At 42.1% G+C, this 22,800-nt stretch overlaps 1 protein-coding gene across 1 annotated transcript in view; it reads right to left on the bottom strand.

Annotated features, from left to right (window-relative positions):
* LOC145401764 (metabotropic glutamate receptor 6-like) overlaps positions 1-22,800 on the bottom strand; it is a 413,465-nt gene that overhangs the window by 31,740 nt on the left and 358,925 nt on the right. Inside the window, exons 7-9 of the mRNA XM_080273941.1 lie at positions 22,104-22,232; positions 7,464-7,586; positions 2,715-2,886 (exon numbers count right to left, since the gene is read on the bottom strand). Coding sequence (XP_080130067.1) covers positions 2,715-2,886; positions 7,464-7,586; positions 22,104-22,232 — 424 coding nt within the window. The remainder of the gene's footprint in view (positions 1-2,714; positions 2,887-7,463; positions 7,587-22,103; positions 22,233-22,800) is intronic.

Genomic DNA, 22,800 nt, shown 5'->3' with positions numbered 1-22,800 from the left:
ACGCACAAACATGCATCACAGTTGGTTCCCCGAAACCTCGAAGCACTGAATGAACCCCCACCAACTCACGGATAGATCGACTAAATTAAACAGTTAGTATATTCTACAGTACATTGTATAGCTTTGATTACCTATTACACCCACCCACCCACCCACCCACACACACACACACACACACACACACACACACACACACACACACACGCACGCACACACGCAGGCCACCGGGAGTATATAAATAAGTTACCATGGAAATTATTTATTTACCTTACATAAAACCAGTTCAATTAACCTATCTATCTATCTATAGCCCGACGCCCTAATCCTGCAAAGGGTGGCTGCAGACAAAACGCCTCCAAGTCTCTCTGTTACCCACTATTTGACTGCCCTCCCCCCAACCCACTCCCCACTCCCTCATATACCTCTCAACTCCATCCCTCCAGCTCATCTTCGGTCTCCCCTTCCCTCCCCCTCTCTCCATTTCACCTACATACACCCTCTTAGTCTTTCATTCTCCATTCTCTCCACAAGTCCAATCCACCTCAGTGTATTTCTCCTAATCTTCCCAGTCACATCCACATCCACCCCACAACGTTCCTTCACTTCTTCATTCGTCAACCTGGCCCTCCATGTTACTCCACATGCTCCTTTCAGGTAACTCATTTCCACTGCTCTTACTCTTGACTCGTTCCTCTCTAGCAAAGGCCACGCCTCGCTTCCATACGTCAGGGTAGGGATCACAATACTATCATGCAGTGACTTCTTAACTTCCATATACCATTAACCCGCCCCATCCCGTCGACATATGGGTACGTTGCAACGATTTGCATTTGCCAGTCCCGGCAACGTACCAGTACGTCGTGCAATTGCAAGGTCCCTAATTTGCACAATTTTCAATTTTCGCATGTGATTTTTCGTATGTATACACGGGACACCTTCCTCTATTCCTCTACAAGATGCCAAGCAGGGACAATGCCTTACACTGCATAACCTCCCCCCTCCCCCTCTCATGCCATTGTCTTGGCAAAGGACCTGTTACCAGTGACCTGGCTAGTAAAGATATTCAGGGCCAGAGTGATTCCCCAATCGATGACAATGTGGAGGACAATGTTTACATAGCATTAGAAGAAGAAACAGCTAGAAATAATGATCAGGTAATGTGGCAAAAAAAGGTCAGGTATGGTGATTAGTTAGTGAGTGAAACAATGCTTATAATGCCTTTATTACTGCTTGAAAACCAATATACTCTCATACTACATATACATTCGTACCAAGTAAATAAATAAATACCGTTTATGAGTGGATAAAATAGTTACCCTCCCATAGAACTCGTTTTCTTTGGTGCCAGCATGTTAGAAAACCCACTCAGGTAAGGAGGAACTCCTACCTGGATTGGGCACTTTAAACCTCAGGTGAGCAATTTCTCTATGAATTTTCGATGTTTCTCACCAAAAGCGAATGTTTTAGCCAAAAAAAAAAAAAATCGAAAATACCTCGGGACTGGGGGATGTCGGAGGTGCAGAAAACCTCGGGACGTGACGGGTTAACCTACACCATACAGAAATACTCTAACACTGTACCAGTTTCACCCCACTATCTCTTCTTACTGCACAATCCCTTGTTTCACTATTAATTACATTCATGATTTAAAAAAAAAACACGCACACACACACACAGGACGCGAACTAAGCCCTGTTGTAAAGGAAACTGGCGAATGTTGTGGAGTACATTATGACGATAGTGACCTATTCTCTAAGGGTGGGTAGTGGAGGAGAGAGAGAGAGGTGCATGTTTTCATAACAGCGTCTAATACAACCCCTGCTAGATCAAAAAATTTAGTGTTATACTGCAAGATTTACCATTATAGGTCTGGGCATTAAAATTAGCATTAAGATGAATTCAGCATACTTTTGGCTTAATTAGAAAACATTTTACTTTTAAGCAGGTTATGTGTACGAGTTAAAAAATCGAATTCGAACTGATAACTGAGACTGGAAAAATAAAAAGTGTATGAAAGCTCATATGTAGGCTTCTTAGATATTGTATCCTTTTTACATATTTTTTGCTTTAAACAAGTGGATAATCAACATTGGCATCGACTTCAGTGCATTGGACTGGAAATTATTCCTTTGCCAGTGTAGAGTACGAGTACCACTGAGAGTTGTTAGGCATTTGGACCTATACTGTGCTGTGATATTTTTTATTTTTCGTTGTGTAACTGTGGATGTGTTAGAAATGAAATCAGTTTCAGCCATTTCTGCAAATTATGCGTGGTTACTAAAAAGAATCTCAATATATAGGCCTATGGTGTTCTATCCTATGTTCGAATAGCTGGGATAATAAAGGACGGTTTTGAAAGATAATGGGAAAAGATATATGTCCCCCTCCCCCAAAAGAAAAATGATCGCATACAGTAGGTTACTGAATATACCAAATACTGAAGTCTGTAGTCTCTCTTTGAATATTCATTTATTTTAAGTAAACAAAGGTTTAGCATTATTTAATCATATTTAACATTATTTTGCCTTTGATTTAGCATTACCCCACACGAGGAAACTGTTTGCCAAAAGCCCATGCTACATGAAGTAAAGCTGCGACCGGACTATCGTGATCCAAAATATATAACACGTTCAAGAGAAGAGGTTTCTTCCAGATAATCACAACATAATAACAACAACAATCCATTCATACACCCTGACCTGTGACCCGATTACCTCAAAGCATATCCGAATGCCATGACCGCATCGGAGACGAACTGCAACTGTGCTTCGAACTGGGTGTTGGCTGGGGTGAGGCGTTCGGTTCCGGTGCAGGGGTGGAGGTGTTGGTTGTAGGGGGTGGGTGAGCCGGAGGGGTGACGGCAACTGAAGTGGTCCTCCCAGTATTCTGTAGGGAAGAGAGGGATGATGTGGAGAGAGAGGAAAAAGAGTTTGAAGAATGAAACAGGTTGTATAAGAGAGTATGAAACGATTGGATCAAAGATTGTCTGGGTTAGAATGGAAATAGGAATACAGCATGGGCGACTGTTTGCGTGTATGTTTCAACAGAAAATCGATGATATGCAGAGGTACTGGGTGTATGGGGTGGGCGAACCGACTGGATGGTGACAGGAGAGGTTCCTACCAATACTCGACATTGGTGAACGGGATGAGTTAAAAGAAAGATTTGGGGGTAGGAAAGGAGGGGGAGAGGGAATTAGTAAATATCTCTCTCTCTCTCTCTCTCTCTCTCTCTATATATATATATATATATATATATATATATATATATATATATATATATATATATATATATATATATATATATATATTCATTCATTGCCAGACGCCATGTATCCCAGACGGGGTGGCCAAGGGCTTAGAGTTAATTGTTTTACAGGGAGGGGCACTAATCCTCCACCAACCCCACTTGACACGTAGGGAGAAAAGTAACTGCGGGGATTCGAACCAGCTATCTTACGTGCGTGAGACCAGCACCTAAGCGACTGGGCTATGGAATCATATCATATATATATATATATATATATATATATATATATATATATATATATATATATATATATATATATATATATATATATATATATATATATATATATATATATATATATATATATATATATATATATATATATATATATACTTTATTAATACTAGCTGGGGTACCTGGCGTTGCCGGGCCAAAAATGCAAACACGTTAATCCTATATGCTCTAGTTCAATCTTTCTTTCTACTCAAGAAAGACCATGGATCTCTTCTGCCTTTGAAGAGGGATTATATGAGGTCCAAGAGCTTTCTATTTCAACTTTCGCCGACTAACGCACACATTTGCACACACTTGTTTACTATTACCGGCGACCTCAAATGACCTCGATCAACCTCACACATCCTATATCCGAACTAGAAGTCACATGAGACTCCATTGCAAAAATTGGGCTGCTGGGTCCAGTCGTTCAAGTGTGTATTACCGGTGACTTCAAGTGATCTCCGATCAGTGACCTCAAATGACCTCGGAGGCCAACCTCACATAGGCTATGTCTGAACTGGAGGTTATGTGAATTATCATGCCAAAAATTGGGTTTCTGGGGTACCCGGCGTTGCCCGGACCAAAAAGGCTAATATTCTACCCGAGACCTCATATGATTCAATTCTGACTTTTAACCCACCTAAAACCATCCCACCCTGATTCATAATATAGGTGGGTCTTGGGTTTCTGGCTTTTGATTTGGGCGTGATTGAAGGACAAACAAACAAACAATGCGGCTCATAGAGAGAGAGAGAGAGAGAGAGAGAGAGATTTACCTACCTACCGGAGTACCAGTCATGTGACGTCAGCGAGCATGGAGCACCATCTTCTTCTTTCATCCGCCATCCTGACGAAGTTCGTTACTCTCCGTCCTCCGCCAGTGTAGCCAGTGTAATCCAAGTGACTGTCCATAAACTTCATTCTCTGCCTTCCTCTTTGTCTTGTTCCTTCCACTCTTCCCAGCAAGCATTTACTTTACAGTTACTTGGCACTAGGTGTTTGGCCAGACAACATCAGCTGCCTCCTCCTTATGCATTTCATAATCTCTCTTTCCATTCCTTCCCATCTTAATCCTTCCTCATTTATATCTAGCGATGCCCAAGTAATTCTTAACATTTTTCATAAAAAACACTTTTCTATTGTTCCTATCCTCTTCTGCGTGTCCTTCTTTTTAATCCAAGCTTTGCATTCATACATCAAAGTAAACTAAGCAAAACATTTCAATGTTCTTATTACATCCATGCTTTTACTAATATGAATTAAAATCTATTTTACTGGTCTAATTATTGTTTTCGCTGTTACGTTTCTGCATTTTATTTCAATTTCACAATCTGCATCCTCTGATATTAGGCTCCCTAAGTATCTAAAACTTTCTACATGCTTTATTCTCTCCCCTGTACATTTACTCTATTCCCATCCTCTCTCTTCTCTTCGTATTCCATGACCTTAGACTTCTTAACATTTATCTTCAGACTCCTTTGTCGCGCATAACTCTTGCAGCTCATTTACCAATCTCAGCAACTTCTCAAAGTTTGCTAACAAATCCGTGTCATCTGCGTAACTAATATTATTCCAATTTTTACTCCCACCACGTCCTCCAAATCATCGATACCCTTCTGCCCATACAAAGAATATAAATCGGTAGACAGGACAGACCCTTAGCTCAATCCTCTTCGATTTTCAACCCAATCGGTCTTCTGACCTCCTTTCCTTTATCCATCCCTGTAAGATATATATGTATTACTTCTTTATACCTCATTGTGTCAAATGCCTCTTCAAAATCCACAAAGCACATAATAATATCTTTTTGAATTTCACTGCTTATTCTGTTATCATTCTCAAGGAAAATCTTGCATTAATCGTCCCTTTATCCTTTCTGAACCCACATTGCTCCTGAGCTACATTGCTAACTCTTGTCTTACTTTGTTTGGGATCATTTTAAGAATTGCTTTTCCCGTCTGACTCGTAATAAATATTGTGCGATGGTGTTCATTCTTCCCTGTCCCTTCTGTCGTCGGAATATTTATAAAAACCGACTCCATCATTATTTCTGGAAAATAGCCAGTATCATAGTGCTGCCTACTTCTTCCTTAGCCTTTATCATTCTTTTTCTGTGCTTACCCTCCTCTCTTCCTATTTCTCCCATCTTTCCTGTCACTTCTCATTGCTTTTCTTTCCTTTACAGGTGGCTTTACATTGAGTGACAAGCCAAATGGTTTCCTGTAAGCCAAGAAACCATTTACAACGGTGGGTGGTAACCATATAACCAAACCATACGTGCTCCCTACGTGTCAACAAGTGGGTTGGTGGAGGGTTAGTGCCCCTTCCTGAAAAACAACTAACTCAGTGTCAAATGGCCACCCCTTAAGGGATTATGGCGTCTGGCAATAGATAGATAAATAGATAGATATTCCTTACTCGCCATTTTTGTTTTCTTCTCCGTAAAGTCACCAGCTGCCTCTACAGTTTCAATAGATACTTCCTCCTCTCCCACAGCCTTCCTCTGCTCATCCCTGTGATTGCTTTTTCCACTTCCTCTCTGAAAATCGATGGTTCCTCCAGCTTCCCCACCATCATCGATCTCTCACCTCATGTGTCGTCATACAGCTTCTTTATATATATTCTACTCATCTTTTCAAAACTTCCGATAATTCCATCAATACATTTCTTTGTTTATTCTTGACGGTTGACCTTCTCGTTGGCATCTTCCTTCCAGTTGTACCCTCTATCTCCTTGGGCATCTTTTAAGAATTCACCCTTTCAGGCTACTCGACCTCCTCACATCTTCAAGTAAATCAGTCTTCCTTTCTTTCACTGCACTTCCTATTTATTTCCATATCCAGTTCCTCATACCTCTGATGATCTCCCCTCCAGCGTTTTCTCTCTTCCTTCAGTTTCAGAATTTCTTCCGCCATCCACCTCTTATTCTCAGTTCTCTGCCTCTCCGGCATCTCCTCTTCTACTGCTCTCAATAACGCTCGTTTCATTTTCCTCCAGGCTTCCTCCATCCCATCAAATTCCATACCTTCATCTACCAGAACTTCGTATATATTACTCACTTAGATTTTTAAAGTGCACTTCCTCCTTCTTTAGTAAACTCTAGTCTCCTCTGATTTTCGCAAGCTTTTTCTTTCTTCTGTTTAACCTCACCCTCACCTCTGCCACCACAGATCGTGGTCACATCACTTTAAAAATCACAACGATGGTCTATAACGATGCTGTATTACGTAAAGCCAATATTTGTACAACTACACATCAGGCTTTCAACATTCCTTTGTCCAGGTCCCAGCAGACTCAGGAGTACAACTGGGGGGATCGGGTTGTAAAATCCTATTACTGTGTGTCGTATTCAGGCGGAAGATCGTGGATGGTAAATATGACTGTGATGGCCGTAGCAGAGGAAATTTGTTTTTCATTAGATGTCGGTGGGTCTTTTGGAAGATCAAAAATCCACAAACTGTTCCCTGCTCCAGTTTGATATTATCTCGCCGACTATTATACCCATCCCGCCACCATCCCCATGACTATTTAAGAAACCAGCGATTATGGCTTGTACTCAAAGAGCCTAAAAATTTCGAAGAACCAATTCCTTGCCGATAAGTTTTGTGCATCGCTCCTTCGTAATCCCCTGGCAGATTTGATACAAAATATGTCGGTATCATTTTCATAAGGAAGAGATGTTATGAAACCTGTTATGCCAATTAGAATTAGGATTTCTGCTTCAGAGTTATGTGTCTCCAAGGAATAGAATCACAGCATGCTCATTTTACTTTCATTAGCAGTGTAAATAGTTGAGGAACAGGCACAGATAAGAGAGATAAAAGACGAACAGACAGCAGAACAGGCATAGGTAGGGGATAAAAGCATGAATATATAATTGTAGGGAGAAAGTCACGTGAGGATTAAAACAGCAGCCTAAGATAAAGTGCCGAACTGACCAACAAACCAAGGATTCCTGGGGTTATTCTCGACGGTAAGGTTGAGGAAGTAAGTGTCAAAGCCGGTCACGGGGTTGGCTTGAGGCTGCACAGACAATGTTCCTTCTACCTCTGCTTCGTTACCTGTGGAGAAGGGAAATTAAACATAGCACACCCACACCCACACACACCCACACACACACACACCCACACCCACACACACACACACCCACACACACACACACCCACACCCACACACACACACACACCCACACACACACACACACACACACACATTGTCATAAATACACACATTACCTCCTCCCCGCCCCCTCACACACACCACGCATATTTCTAGCAGACGAAAAACGTAAATCTCTGAAGGGTTCATACAGGGAACAGAGCTTGCCAGAAGTCTGGATAGTGCCAATATGTCTAAGAAAAGACAAGTAAAGTCAGTAAATAATAATAATAATAATAAAAAAAAGACTCCTTACATTCGATGCATTTGAATCTGGGTCCACATATACAAACAAACTTTACCATCACTTCCCTGTGTCGTATTCTGGTGGGAATGGGAGACTTTGTGTTACTTTTCCATTGCAGTTTTCTTTGTAAGTTTTACCTAGAATTTAGCTTGTATATTGTATGTGCCTGACTCTGGGAATATATTTCACAGTTCGTTCCCAGCGTCCAGTAGTCCTCGTACATGCCATACACTTCCTTACGTCTCCACTTTGGCGCTAACACCCCCCGCCCATATTGAATACATGCTAGGACTGTCTCATACTGGGCCGGTGTACTGATATTAGCGGGGATATTTTTGCGACATGTCGGCTGGTCTTCTGGTAGATCAGTAATGTTAGCTTTAATGAAATTCATTTCCCTGACCCGGCTGGGATTCAAACCTGGGTCCATTAGAACTGCAGGCCACCTATCTGCCGATTCCAAATAGTTTGTATCATTAACATAGCAATGGATAATTAGGTGTAAGATAGTAAATAAATCGTTAAGGAAGAAGTGATGTCAGCGAGATGACGGCTCCTGGCGTAAATGTTTTTTTTTGTTTTGTTTTTTTGTTTTTTTTTATGGACAAGGAAAACGGATGTACTCGTATAGAATCTTCCCATATCCGTTGCCATTCCTGCAAAAGTGTCTTTTGTACGACTCAAAGGTGATCGTAAGCTTGTCAGCAATAATTCCCTTTGTGTTTCTTTGTGTTATAAACCTGGGTGGCAAAAAATTCCAGTGAATGCCAAAATATATTAATGTGTCGGGAAGCACAACGATACACTTCATGAAATGAGATCAGTGCATTATTTCAGTGATTTTCGCCGTATTTCAAAGTGATGGGCACAATAGTTTTTTTTTTTTTTTTTTTTTTAATAAATTATTGAATGTGTTGAAGACGCCTGGAGAGAGTATTATAACCGGTTGCTGAATGGGGAGTTTGGAACAGGGAGGGTTTGGAGTCAGCGGATCCAGTGTTTGGCCATTGGCCTTTGTTGTTGCTACTGTGAGCAGGGCAATGGGCAAGATGCAGTTGTAGAAGGCGGTGGGTGTGTCTGGGTTGACTGCTGAAATGCTGAAGGCCTCAGGATATATAGAAATGGGTTTAGTTACTGATTTGATAAATACCGTTATATATAAGTGTACTGTCCCAGATGACTACCTTCAGAGTGTGACTGTAAATGTGTACAGTGGGAAGGGTGATGCTCTGGAGAGAGGAATAGAGGTACAAAACTTTTCCACCAGATAATGAAGGTAATGGAGATAATCGTAGAAGGTATGATTAGGGAAAGTGAATACTGATGAGATGCAGTTTGGGTTTATGCCAGACATAGGGACCACTGATGCCACATTATTTGTCCGACATCTTCAGGAAAAATATATGGGAAAGAAAAGTTAGCCGTACTTTGATTTCTTGATTTGGAGAAGGTCTTTCACAAAGTCCCTAGGGAGGTGGTGAAGTGGATAATGAGATAACATGAGATCGGATCGAGGAGTGGCTGTTAGGGTGGTTATGGCTAAGTATGTGGGTATTCGCACCCAAATCGAGAGCGAATGGAGATTTGAGTGATGAGTTTTCCGTAAATGTTGGCGTGCATCAGGAGTCACTCTTGAGCCCCTTATTGTTTGTCATGGTGCCTGAAGCTCTCGCACGTGACTTCAAAAATGACCTCCTGTGGGAGATTTTGTATACTGATGATTTATTGATTGCTTAGAATGAAAAGGAGGAGGAAGATAGATTTGGGAAATGTAGAGACGGAATGGCGCACAAGTGTTTTAGAGTAATTGTGGATAAAATAAAAGTGATGATATCCAAGGCTGCTGTCGGTATTCAAAGCAGAAAGAGGGTGTCCATGTGCGGTTTGCCCCGAGGATGTGTGAGGTAACTCCATCTTGTAAAGTATTTGTAACAGGTGGATGCATAGCAGATGTAGTAGTATTAGAGGTAGACGATGAAATAATGTTGATTTCGTGTGTGCAGTGTGTCGAGGAGAGCATGTAGAGAACGTCAGGCATGAAAAGATTGATATTGTTTGTGAGTCTCCTGAGTGTGTGGAAGAGTCTTGTCATTTCCGGGACATGCTGGAGATGGGGTTAGGGTAAGATGTGGGTGAAGAAAACTCTGGGAGCTGTTGTCCCTCTTGACAGTGAGAGGGCTCTCCCTCCGCGCTAAGGGATATTTGTATGCAGCATGTGTCAGGAGTGTAAGGCTGTTTGGTAATGAGACCTGGGCTGTAAAGACAGTGGATGTTCGTTGGCTCATACGTACAGAAATGACAATCATTAGATGGAAATGTAGTGCATCCTTGAGTACGAGGCCTGGGAGAGCAGGATTATGATCGAAGAGTTGAGAGGAAGGATGAGACTGGAGTGTATTGGCGCTGTAATGAGGAGGGTTAGACTGAGATGGTTTGGGGATATGGAGAGGATAGAGGATGACCGTTGGGTGTGATCTTCAGGTCTAGGACTGCAACAGACAGACCGAAAAAGTCCTAGAACAAGGTCATAGATTGTGACATCAGGGATAAGGGGCTCAAAAGGGGGGCTGCCAGAGATCGAGTAGCATGAAAAGCCGCCATTAGGCGATCGAGGTCGACGCATGCAAGCATGTTAGAGCCTTCATTAACGATAAGACAACGATCCGTGTACCATGTTCAGAGCGTGAAAAATATTTTAATGTTGCTGTTATGTTTATATTTAATTGTTAGGTTTTTGGATATTATCATTATTATCCAGGCCTCTATTCCCACCCAAGGAAGGGGTGGGGTAGGGTCCAGAAAGCTATGGGAAAAAAATATATCAGAATCTAATCAAATGTACGTCCAACTGAGTTTGCCACAAGGCAAAAAACTAGTAAGAAGAAAAATATTAATGTAAGACAAAGTACTGTAGTCGCAGGCAAATATTGTCAAAGGAAAGAGTCACTGATACATAACTTCTGACTACTCTGACTTCGTCAAAAGATACAAGCTTGTTTGAAGGTGATATCTCTACTCACTGACATCGTGCGAATAATGAAACCTTACCCATATTTCAGGCTGAAGTTCTCTTATCCCCAAACTCTGTATATCCGTCTGTCTATTGCCAGACGCCTCAATCCCGTAAGGGGTGGCTACAAACAAATCGCCTCCATGTCGCCCTGTCCCCCGCCATTTCACTGCCCTGCTCCCAGCCCACACCCCCCCTCCCTCATATACTTCTCCACCCCATCCCTCCGTTTCATCCTCGGCCGCCTCCTTCTTCTCCCATCCTCCACCTCACATACACTCTCCTCGTCAGTCTCTCACTCTCCATCCTCTTCACATGGCCAAACCACCTCAGTGTGTTTCTCCTAACCCTTCCTATCACATCCACAGCCACGCCACAACCCTCCTTCACTTCCTCATTTGTCAGCCTGTCTCCCCATGTGACTCCACAGGCTCCTCTTAAATAACACATTTCCACTGCTCTCACTCTTGACTTCTGTCCCTCCAACAACGTCCAAGCTTAACTTCCATACGTTAGAGTTGGTACCACAATACTGTCATGCAGTAACTTTTCACTTCCATGCTCACTTTCCTGTTTCATTTCACTGCTTTCAAGGAACCAGCAACCTTTCTTCCTTGTTGTACCCTTTCAGGCACTTCACCCTCTATAATTCCATCCTTACTCATCACACTACCCAAGTCTTTTTTTTTTTTTTTTTTTAATGTGGGGAAGAAGGAACCAAAGGCAACGAGCCCGCAGAACTGTTCCTTCCAAAAGAAAAACAAAATACAAGAGAGAGCCAAATTCAAGATCCATTCATTTCGAGATGCCTGGACACACTGCGTTTGAAAGACTGGAGATCATAGGAAGCAGGAAATACAAACAGAGGGAGACAGTTCCAGAGTTGACCTGTTCCATAAATGAAGGACTGGGAGTAACGGTTAACTCTTGCATTAGAGAGTTGGACAGAAAAGGGGTGAAAGTTTGCTGCTAGACGGGTGCTAAGCACCCGTCGTAGAGGTGGAGAAATGCATGCAGACAGTTCATAGGAACAGTGACTATTGAAGTAGCGATAGAAAAGAGATAAAGAGGCAACAGTGCGGCGAAGAGACAGAGGTTGAAGGGAGTCAATAAGAGAGGGAGAGTTAATATGACGAAAAGCCTTTGACTCCACCCTATTGAAATGAGCTGTATGTGGGGAGCCTCCCCACACATGAGAGTTGTACTCCATGCAGGGGCGGATAAAACCCCTGTAAAGAGTCAACAATTGTGCAGGGGTAAAATAGGAACGGAGTCGGCTTAGCACACCCAATCTCTTGGAAGCAGATTTTACAAGAGATGTAATATGATCTTTCTAAGATAAGTCCCAAGTAAATGAAACCACAAGCATGTTCAACGATGATGCAGGATTAAGTACTTAAACACACTTACATTTTCCATTTCCTCCTCATCCAGCCTCACTGTACATTCACTGACTTCACTTCTCTCGAAGACCATAACTTTACTCTTCCCTACATTCACCTTTAGATTCCGTTTCATACACGCTGTCCCAGACTCATCCACCAAGCCCTCCAGCTCCCCTTCGTCTTCACTTAACAACACAGTATCATCCGCAAACAACAGTACAGGGAGTTTCCAAACACTGCCCTCTCTCACTAGGGCCGCTCCCACATCCACTGCATTCATTGTATCTCTTTTATAACCCCATCCATATACAGATTGAAGAACCATTAACACATGACACATCCCTGTTTCAATCCAACCTTCAAATACAAAAATTCACTCAACCACACGTACTGCAGCTTAGCACCCTCATACATACTCTTCACGACATTCAGCAAGTTCCCATCTACTCCATATATTCTTAATACTTACCACAATCCTTGTCTATCCACCCTGTCATATGCTTTCTCCAAATCTATGAAGGCTGCATACAACTTCTTTCCCTTCTCTAGAAACTTTACCATTAAAGATCTAAGAATGAATATCTGATTTACACAAACTCTTACCTTCCCAAAACCTCCCTGTTCTTCTCCAACTAATTCCTCTGTAATTCCCCTAACTCTGTCAATAAGTATCCTACCATACACTTTTCCTATTATACTAAGAAGACAAATGCCCCTATGATTACCACACACTTCTTTTTCCTGTTTTCTTTTGTACAGGGGAATAATTATACCTGACTTCCAATCGTCTGTGACTCTACCTTCTTCCCAAGCCAATCTGCATATCTTCCACATCACAGCGACTGTAGCACCAGTCGAGCAGGGCAGTACTCCCAAGGTGCATGGAAAGCTGATGACAGGGAGAGCTGGAACTCCTGTTTCATCAGCCCTCAGGACTAGTACCTGACCATCCCCCTTTGCTGAACGTTTTCAGTGTCTCAGTAACACAGACAATAGGCCAGCATGCTCTCCAGTACAAGTGTCTCTAAATATCAGCACCAAACTACATGCACAGTACACACTACACTTCCTTTTCAAAAGTAAAAATTAAAATGGTGGCATCTGAAAATCAGGCCTCGGAGTATCCAGGGCGGGGGGGACCATAATTTCCCCCACCATCAGCCCCCTTCCCGATGACGACTCAGAGAGATACCTGGAACCACTGTCTGACTCATTTCTTCTTCATTTCGCGGCCTTTCCTCTAACTTTCTCTATGTCAAACACCACCTCCACTAAACCTCATCTTCTCTTCTTGACAGAGACTCAGCCTGTCTGAGGCAACTGACAGCAAATCCTTTTCTGTTTCCTCATACTTTCTCTATACTCATTTCAAAGCCAAAGGTGGCTGTCGTGTATATGTACGAAACGATTTATCTTCCTCTCGTGTTCCTGAACTTGACTCTTCTGAATTCTCTTCTCTCTGGCTTCGGCTTTCTAGTGATTCTCTGGCTAAATATATCTGTGCTGTTTACTTATCCCCTAATTCTATTGACTATCAAAAATTCTTTGACTATCTTACTTTTACAATGGAACACATTCTATCCACTTCTCCTTTCTCTGAAATCTCCATTCTTGGAGATTTCAATGCTCACCACCACCTTTGGCTCTCCTCTCCATTCACTGATCCACCTGGTGAACAAGCCTACATCTTTTCTATCCTTAATGACCTAGAGCAGCTTGTACAGCAGCCTACCCGTATCCCTGACCGCCTTGGAGAGAGCTCCAACATACTTGATCTCTTCCTAACAACTAATCCTTCTGCTTACACAGTTAATCTTTCCTCTCCGTTGGGCTCCTCCGATCACAACCTTATCACCTTAACCTGTCCTATCACTCCGGTATGGCCTGTGGACTCTCCAAAGAAACGTCATCTGTGACACCTCGGAGCTGCAGATTAGGAGGCCCTCAGGCAGTACTTCTTTGATTTTCCATGGAATGATTATTGCTTCCATGGCCGGGCGCCATCTGAGTGTGCCTTGGGCATTACAGAGGTTATTCTCTCGGGTATGGAAGCATACATTCCTTTCTCATATCCTTTGGCATATGCAAGAAAGCCTTGGTTTAATCACGCTTGTTCTAATGCTGTCCATAATAAAGAGAGGGCCTATGAAAGGTACCAGAGCCAACCCACCCCTGAATCACATCTTGTTTATGTTTCCGCCCGGAATCGTGCTACGTCTGTTCTTCACACTGCTAAAAATAATTTCATTAATACTAAGTGCTCTCAAGTCTCCAACTCGAATTCTTCTCGCTCCTTCTGACACCTTGCCAAAAACTTTTCTAACAACGTTACCTCATCATCCTTCCCTCCTCTTTTTTATTCTGATGGCTCTGTAGCTATTTCTTCTCCAGATAAAGCAGATCTCTTCGCTCAGACTTTCTCCTCCAGTTCCACTTAAGACAATTCCAGTGCTGTTCCTCTATCACTTCCCCCCTCTGACTTCCTCATAGCTGACATTAAAATTTCTTCAGCTGATGTATTTTCTGCCATCACTGACCTCAATACTGATAAGGTATATGGGCATGATGGAGTCCCTCCTGTTGTCCTCAAGAACTGTGCTTCAGTGCTTACACCCTGCCTAGGTAAACTCTTTCTCCTTCGTCTGTGAACTTGTACCTCTCCTTCTTGCTGGAAGTTTGCTCTCATTCAGCCGGTCCGAAAGAAGGGTGACCGTTCCCAACCCTCTAACTATCGTCCAATTGCTTTAACATCCTGTGTTTCAAAAGTTTTCGAGTCAATTTTTAATAGGAATATTTTAAACCATCTTTCCTATCACAATCTTCTTTCTGATCGTCAGTATGGGTTCCGTCAGGGACGCTCCACTGGCGATCTTCTCACCTACCTTTCAGACTCCTGGTCATCCTCCTTGTTTATGTTTCTGCCCGGAATCGTGCTACGTCTGTTCTTCACACTGTTAAAAATAATTTCATTAATACTAAGTGCTCTCAAGTCTCCAACTCGAATTCTTCTCACTCCTTCTGACACCTTGCCAAAAACCTTCCTAACAACGTTACCTCATCATCTTTCCCTCCACTTTTTTATTCTGATGGCTCTGTAGCACTTGACATCTCAAAGGCTTTCGATCGAGTCTGGCATAGATCTTTAATTTCCAAGCTGCCTTGTTACAGTTTGTATTATTCTATCTGTACCTTCATCAACAGCTTCCTTTCTGGTCGTTCTATAGCTGCTGTTGTAGAAGGTCATCGTTCTTCTCCTAGATCTATCAACAGTGGTGTTCCTCAGGGCTCTGTCCTATCACCAACTCTCTTCCTTTTATTCATCAATGACCTTCTAAGCTGTACATCTAACCCTATCCACTCGTATGCTGATGATTCCATCCTTCACCTTTCCATTCGGTTTCTGCAACGTCTATCTCAGCAGTTACTTCAACAAACAAGGGATGAGGCTATGGCACACCTAATGTCTAACTTGGCTCGTATCTCTGACTGGGGTAAAAATAATCTTGTTGTTTTTAATGCATCAAAAACTCAGTTTTTGCACCTATCAACCCGACAGAATCTTCCACAGGAGTACCCTCTGATGTTTAATAATATCCAGCTCAATCCTGTATCATCCTTGAACATGCTTGAGTTTTCATTCACTCGGGACTTATCTCGGAAAAATCATATTGCATCTTTTGTAGAATCTGCTTCCAAGAGATTAGGGGTGCTAAGCCGACTCCATACCTTCTTTACCCCTGCACAGTTGTTGACTTTATACACACGTTTTATTCGCCCCTGTTTAGAGTACATCTCTCATGTGTGGGGAGGCTCCTCACATACAGCTCATCTTAAAAGGGTGAAGTCAAAGGCTTTTCGTCTCATCAACTCTCCTCCTCCTACTGACTCCCTTCAACCTCTGTCTCTTCATTGCATTGGTGCATCTTTATATCTTTTCTATTGCTACTTCAATGGTCGTTGCTCTTCTGAACTGTCTGCTTGCGTCCCTCCACCTCTGCGACGGTTGTGTAGCACCCGTCTAGCAACAAATTCTCATCCCTTTTCTGTCCAACTCTCTAATGCAGGAGTTAATCGTTACTCTCTGTCCTTCATTTATGGAACTGTCTCCCTCTGTCTGTATTTTCGACTTCTTCTGATCTCCTCTCTTTCAAACGCAGTGTGTCCAGGCATCTTGAAATGAATGGATCTTGAATTTGGCTCTCTTTTGCATTGTTTTTGTTTTTTTCTTGGAAGGAAAGGTTTGCGGGCTTCTGGCCTTTGGTTTCTTCTGTTTTGCATTAAAAAAAAACTCCACCACTATCTCTGCCCCATCCTTCAGCATTTCACCACACACTTCATCAATTCCTGGGGCTTTCCCCCATCCTACTGATTTTTTCCTCTGTTCTCGCATCCCTACATCTCCCAGCCATTCCCCAGCCACTTACACTCGCATTACTTTCATTCTTTATGTTCAACAATTCCTTAAGGTGTTCTCTCCATCTGCTCACTTTTTCTCCCTTCTGCACTACTAATCTACCATTTTTATCTTTCACTCCCCAACTAACTTCTTTGCCATCCTGTCCAAGTCTCTTGACCTCCTTCCAGAACATTTTCTTACATTCCCTCCACTTTGCACTCAAATTCCTCCCAAATTCCTCATCCACTCTCTTCCCACTCCCTCTTATTAATCTTTTCACCTCTCTCTTCCCCTCTACATATAACTCTCTCTTTTGTCTCTCAACTTCTTCCATGTCCCTGTTTCTCATCCACTCACTCAATGGTTACTCTTTTTGTGGCACAGCCTTTCTCACCTCTTCATTTCACCATGCTGTTCCCTGCAACCCCTTTCGTCTTCTCTTCATCCCATACTCCACCTCACATGCTGCACAGATTTCTTCTGTGAATATCTTGCACACACCTTCCACGTCCCCCATCTGCTTGAATCTATATTTATCCAATTGTTCCTCACTTGTCTCTTATATTCTGCCTTTTTTCCATCCTTTTGTAACCTTTCCACTCTCTTTGTATAAGGTACTTCCTCCTGTCCTTCCCTTCTTCAATTTCTCCATTTCATTTGTACCTTGATTCTGACCACCACTTGGTGGTAGTTCGGGATCTGGCTCTATATTCGCACTAAATGGCCTTTGAGGTTAGACCTCAGCTTCTTTACTTAGTGTATTTTTTGTGGCCATATGTATCTGTATTGCCAAAAATTATTTATAATAACATGTGCCTCTCATTTTTTTTTCACATGTACTTTGGTCATTGGTCTACAGCAGGCAATTATAGAAAACTGATGGAACATTTCAGTTTTGGTAAGGCAGCCACTAATTTCAGCTGGAATAAAATTTTTCTGCGTTTTTCTTTCCTTATAATATTTTTTCACGTATATTTTCACTCACTTTGCACCTAATTGAAGAAAAATGGCTACGGAACATGTCTACAAATGGTTGTCTCAATGAATAATTGTATTTTTGGTGAATGTTTTAAAGATGTGGGTCTGACGGACCCCAGGTTACCTGAGTAGGGTAAACTTTAAAGGTTACCCAAGGAGGGTTAATACAAGCTGGTATGGAATTGCTCATACTCAGACCACAATTCACTAAAAGATCGGACTCCCCAAAAATGGTTTAATAGCAATTGTGCCAGAGCAACGACCCAAGAGTCATTAGCAATTAACTTTTACTTAAAACCAAAAACATCTGAATCACTCAGTCAATTTAAAATTGCTAGAAACCACGCAAAAGCAGTAATAAATCTCGCTGAATCAAACTTTCTTCACAACCAAGCATCCAAACTATTAAATAATCATAATGACAAAGGAATATTCTGATCAACTCTCAGTTCTTTCAATAATAACTTCAACAAGTCATCACCCATTCCCCCACTAAAATATTCAGATGGTAATACTATATATGATCCATGTGGTAAAGCTAATATCGTTGCCAGTACATTTGCCAGATTATATACCTTAGAGGAAGTAAGCCAGGACCTCCATGTACTAAAACTTGACTCTCCCAAAACGGTTTCACTTAAGATGCAGACCAGATACCTAAAATCCATCCCAGACAATTTACCAAAGAACAAAGCTCCAGGTTCAGATAAAATTCCTCTCTTTTGAAAATATGTTCCCCAGTACTTGCTCATGCCTAAGCTAAATTATTCAGACTATGCATACGTACTTCTTCATTCCTTAATTCATGGAAGGAGTCAATATCCACCCAATGCCGAAGAAAGGAAGTTCCTCTGACCTTTCTGATTACAGACCAATAGCTATTACATCTTCCCTTGGTAAAGTATTTGAAACTGTCGTTACCATGCACATAGCTAAACATCTTGAATCCAATAACTCAATTAGTGATTGACGGTATGGTTTTTGCAGCAGAAGATCCACTGTTGATGTAATCAATTTCCTGACTCATACCATCCATCAGTAAGTTGACCAACTTTTTTTTTTTTTTTAAATGCGAGGAAGAAGGAACCAACGGCTGCGGGCCCGCAATTATTGTTTCTTCCAAGAGAAAAACAAAATACAAGAGAGAGCCAAATTCAAGAGCCGATCATTTCGAGATGGAGGAAATCATGCAGCAGCACATGATATTCTTAAAGCTTGTGACAGTGTGTTGCCATTCCCTGTTATCCAAACTCCCTTGCTGTGGCCTATCATCTTTTGTTTCTATAATTTCCTCATATCTCAGTGATAGAAAGATAACAGTAAATGATGTATAATCCCAATTTCCAGTCGATTAATGGCAGCGTGCCACAATGATCAGTTCTTACTCCAACCATATTCCTAATTCATATTAATGATCTCTTATCTGTAACCCATAATCCCATCCATTCATCTGCAGATAACTCAGCACTTCACACTCCATTCACACACTCAGTCACACAAGCCGGTGGGTGAAAATGATCAGCTGTAAGCTGACCAAGATTTGTCAGCGACCAGAAGTGAGATTCGACACTAAAAGTCATTTTTATTTGGAGGTACTCAAGTGCAACATTCCACCCAGGAATCATGGCCCTGGCTTAATAACCTTCAAAGCCTCAGCATTTTGCATGAGCATGGTCTTAATTTAAGCTCTTTTCATATTTTCTGCACTTGATGACCTTTGACCTCTGACCTGGTGGATATAGGTCATGCTTCTACAAAGCACACTTGTAGCACCCATGAAGGTCTATAAGTATGCACAGTTTTATTCGATTCCATCCACCCACTGTGGAGCAAGGGAATTTGAAATTCGTAGAATGGCCCACCAGGAGTATAACTTCTGGGTGGCGCTGCCAGCGCCCGGAACTGAATTTCGACACTAAATGCCATTCTTGTGTGGAGGTATTCCAGTGCAACATTCCACCTAAGAATCATGGCTCTGGCTTAACAATCTTTAAAGCCTTAGCATTTCACGCGACCATTGTCGCTATTACTGCTGTTTTCACTGTTTTCGCATTTGATGACCTTTGACCCCTGACCTGGAAAATGTAGCACATAGGTGTACAATAAAAGTTGTGGTACTAATCAGTGTCTATAAGACTGCAATCTTTCATTCAATTCCATCGAGCTGCTGAGGAACTAGAGGGGCATTTTTCAAAACCGATGCTGGTTGCTAGGGATGCTGAGGGCAATCTTCACAATGTTGCCACTCGAAAACTAGACTAGTGAAGGGAAAACTGGATGGTACTCTTTCGATAGGGAATGTCAAGATTTCGCCCGACGAAGTCAGAGCTTTCTGTGCCCATTGGTAATGCTTCTACAGCTCATAACGTGAAAAGTACGAAAAAAGCGGTTTTAGGCCGTTGCTGGGCAAAAAGTAGTTGCTTTGCAACCAAAACCTCGCGGACACAACTAGGTCATAGGCTGGTCATTGTGTATCAGTTTGTTTGGAATCGGTTAATTCTGAAGGGTAGAAGTGCCTACCATATTTAAACCAGAATGGAAGAAAGAAAATGCGATTAACAATAAGGGCATCATGGAACTGGCCAAAAGTTTAATATCTCTAACTGACAACTCAGTTCAGTAATCTTCACAAATCAAGACTTCTCTAAGACCACCGAATGGGGACAAAATAACATAATCTCATTTAATTATAGGAAAACAAAATACTGTATATACGATTTAGTAATATACAGATACTGCCTGATTCCTAAATTACCTTCAATATTAATAATATTCCTATCTCTGAAAGTGCTGAAAATCTCCGTGTTTCACTAAACAATGCCCTCAGCTGGACCTGTCATGTTAGATCACTTGCTAAGACCGCTTCAGAGAAACTTAGATTATTGTAGAGAGTCCACAACTCCACTGGCGAGTAGTTGACTATAATTTACAAGAGTGATGTGTGCCCTCAGCTCGAATATTGTTCACCCTAGTGGAGTGGGTGTGGAGAGGTTGCACTGAAACAAATGGACAAAATTCAGAACAGAGCTGTTAGAATTATTAATAACCAATCTATTACAGTTGAACTACCTTCCGTACAAGTAAGAACGAATGTTGTCTCCCTTGCATTATTTTAGAGATACTTTTATGGCAAATGCTCACACTATGTTGCATCCATTGTGCCACTTTTCCAAGCCTTCCCTCGCACTGCACGGGCATCTCACAGCTCTCATGACGACTGTCTTGCTGCCATATTGAATGACTTTAGCCTTTCAGAATTCTTTTACTCCCCGAAATGCATCTCTCTGGAACTCGCTTAGTCGCTTCCCCAGAGTTGTTTCCCCCAAAACTTCAACCTACAGCTGTTCAAGACCACCTGTTACATTTTTTTTTTTTATGGATGGAGGACACCTGTAATTTGGTGTATGGATTTTTTTTTTAATTTGTTTTTCCTGCCTCTCGTCTGTTATTTAAAAAATAATAAAATACTCTCAAATGAAGGTGATTATATTAAGATTAACATAAATCCAACAAGATTAAACCCATTTCATCCAACCTCACTCTACTTCTTAGACTACTTTTATTTTTTACCCTGGAGTTTGTGTCATGTACTAGTTACCTCAGTTACAGCCAATCCTACATGATACTCCTTGGTAGAAGTCCCTGCCTTCCAGAAGTAACTTATCTACCCAGGCTAATTTAATCCATTCACTATAATGACGAATTGAAGAGTATGATCTTGCCACCAACAGACGACGTTATTCAATATTGGAGAGACCTTCGGCACTGGAAGAGATAGATGTAGCCTTCACTGACCCCTTCACTGTTACAAGGTCTTCTTCGGTTAAAGATAATCGTTTGGCGGTGTCCTGAGTACAGTGAATAATACACCATCGATCTGAAGTGTTTAAGTAATTTTAGTCAAACCCATGTTAATTAACCCCAGTCAGCTTAAGAGAAACCCATCCCGCCCAAGCCAACTTAGATCCACCCACACTGATCCCGTTACATCCAGACTAACTCTAAATATACAGAAACTAGCTCTAATCCAACCAAACGAATCGAGCTATATGAACTAATTTCAGTCTACACAAACTAACTGAGATCCACCAAAAGTATATCAGCTCTATGCAAACTAAATCCAGCCCTCCTAAACTAAGACGGAACCAGTCCAAACGTAATCAGATTCACCTGAACTACTCTAAAGCCAACCAAATTTCCTTAGATCTAGCAATGCCAACCTAAATCCACTCAGACCAACCCAGATCCATCCAAACAAACCCCAGTCCACCCAACTAACCTCAGTTCACCCAAACTGACACACCCGAACCAAACCAGATGAATACAGGATAACCTCAGAGTAGATCAGATCCATCTACATAAACCCCAAATCACCCAGACTAATCTCGAACCCACCCAGCTCACCTGAAGAGACGAGGGTGCGAGCCGACCACCCGTCCGATCCGATCCATGTGAAGGTGCCGGTAGCGTTGTTGCGACGCACGGCACGCATCACACCAGCCACCTCCTGATCCGACCCGAAGATTATCACACCTGCAGGTAAAGTGGCGTATTAGTGCCCAAGTGGTGGCATGTGAAGGTGTACATCATTCCGAAGAGGAGTGGCGTGTTAATCCCCAGGTGGTGACATGTGAAGGTGTAAGTCAATCCGAAGTGTAGTGGTGTATTAATGACCAAATGGTGACATGGGAAGGTGCTCTTGCGCTGTTGCGATGAATGGAACGCATCTCACTAACCACCTCCCTGTTTAGCCCAGACACTATCACGCCTGCAGGGAGAGCGGAGTACAACAGCGTGTCTACCCTAACTTGACAAGAAGCCCAAACACTTTCAGCTGAGTTGATTGCAAGGTTGATATATTAACTAAGGAGACTCATTCTGCTCATAAATGTGGGTCGTCGCTTGATGCAAATAGGATAATGAATTCTAACTGTGTGTGACCCAGTTCCATTTGGCGAGAACTGTTCTGCCCAGCCGTGACAAAAGAAGTCTTGTGTCCGTAGGTGGTGACATTAGTGAAAGAGTTCGTCCACCCCTCCCCCACCTCTCTCTCTCTCTCTCTCTCTCTCTCTCACACACACACACACACACACACACACAC

Source organism: Coenobita brevimanus, chromosome 56, assembly GCF_032717465.1.
Source record: "Coenobita brevimanus isolate Jiangsu-jjx chromosome 56, ASM3271746v2, whole genome shotgun sequence".
In the NCBI taxonomy this organism is placed as follows: Eukaryota; Metazoa; Arthropoda; class Malacostraca; order Decapoda; family Coenobitidae; genus Coenobita; species Coenobita brevimanus.
The sequence above is the reverse complement of the archived record's forward strand: the minus strand, read 5'-3'. Positions and strand labels throughout refer to the sequence as shown.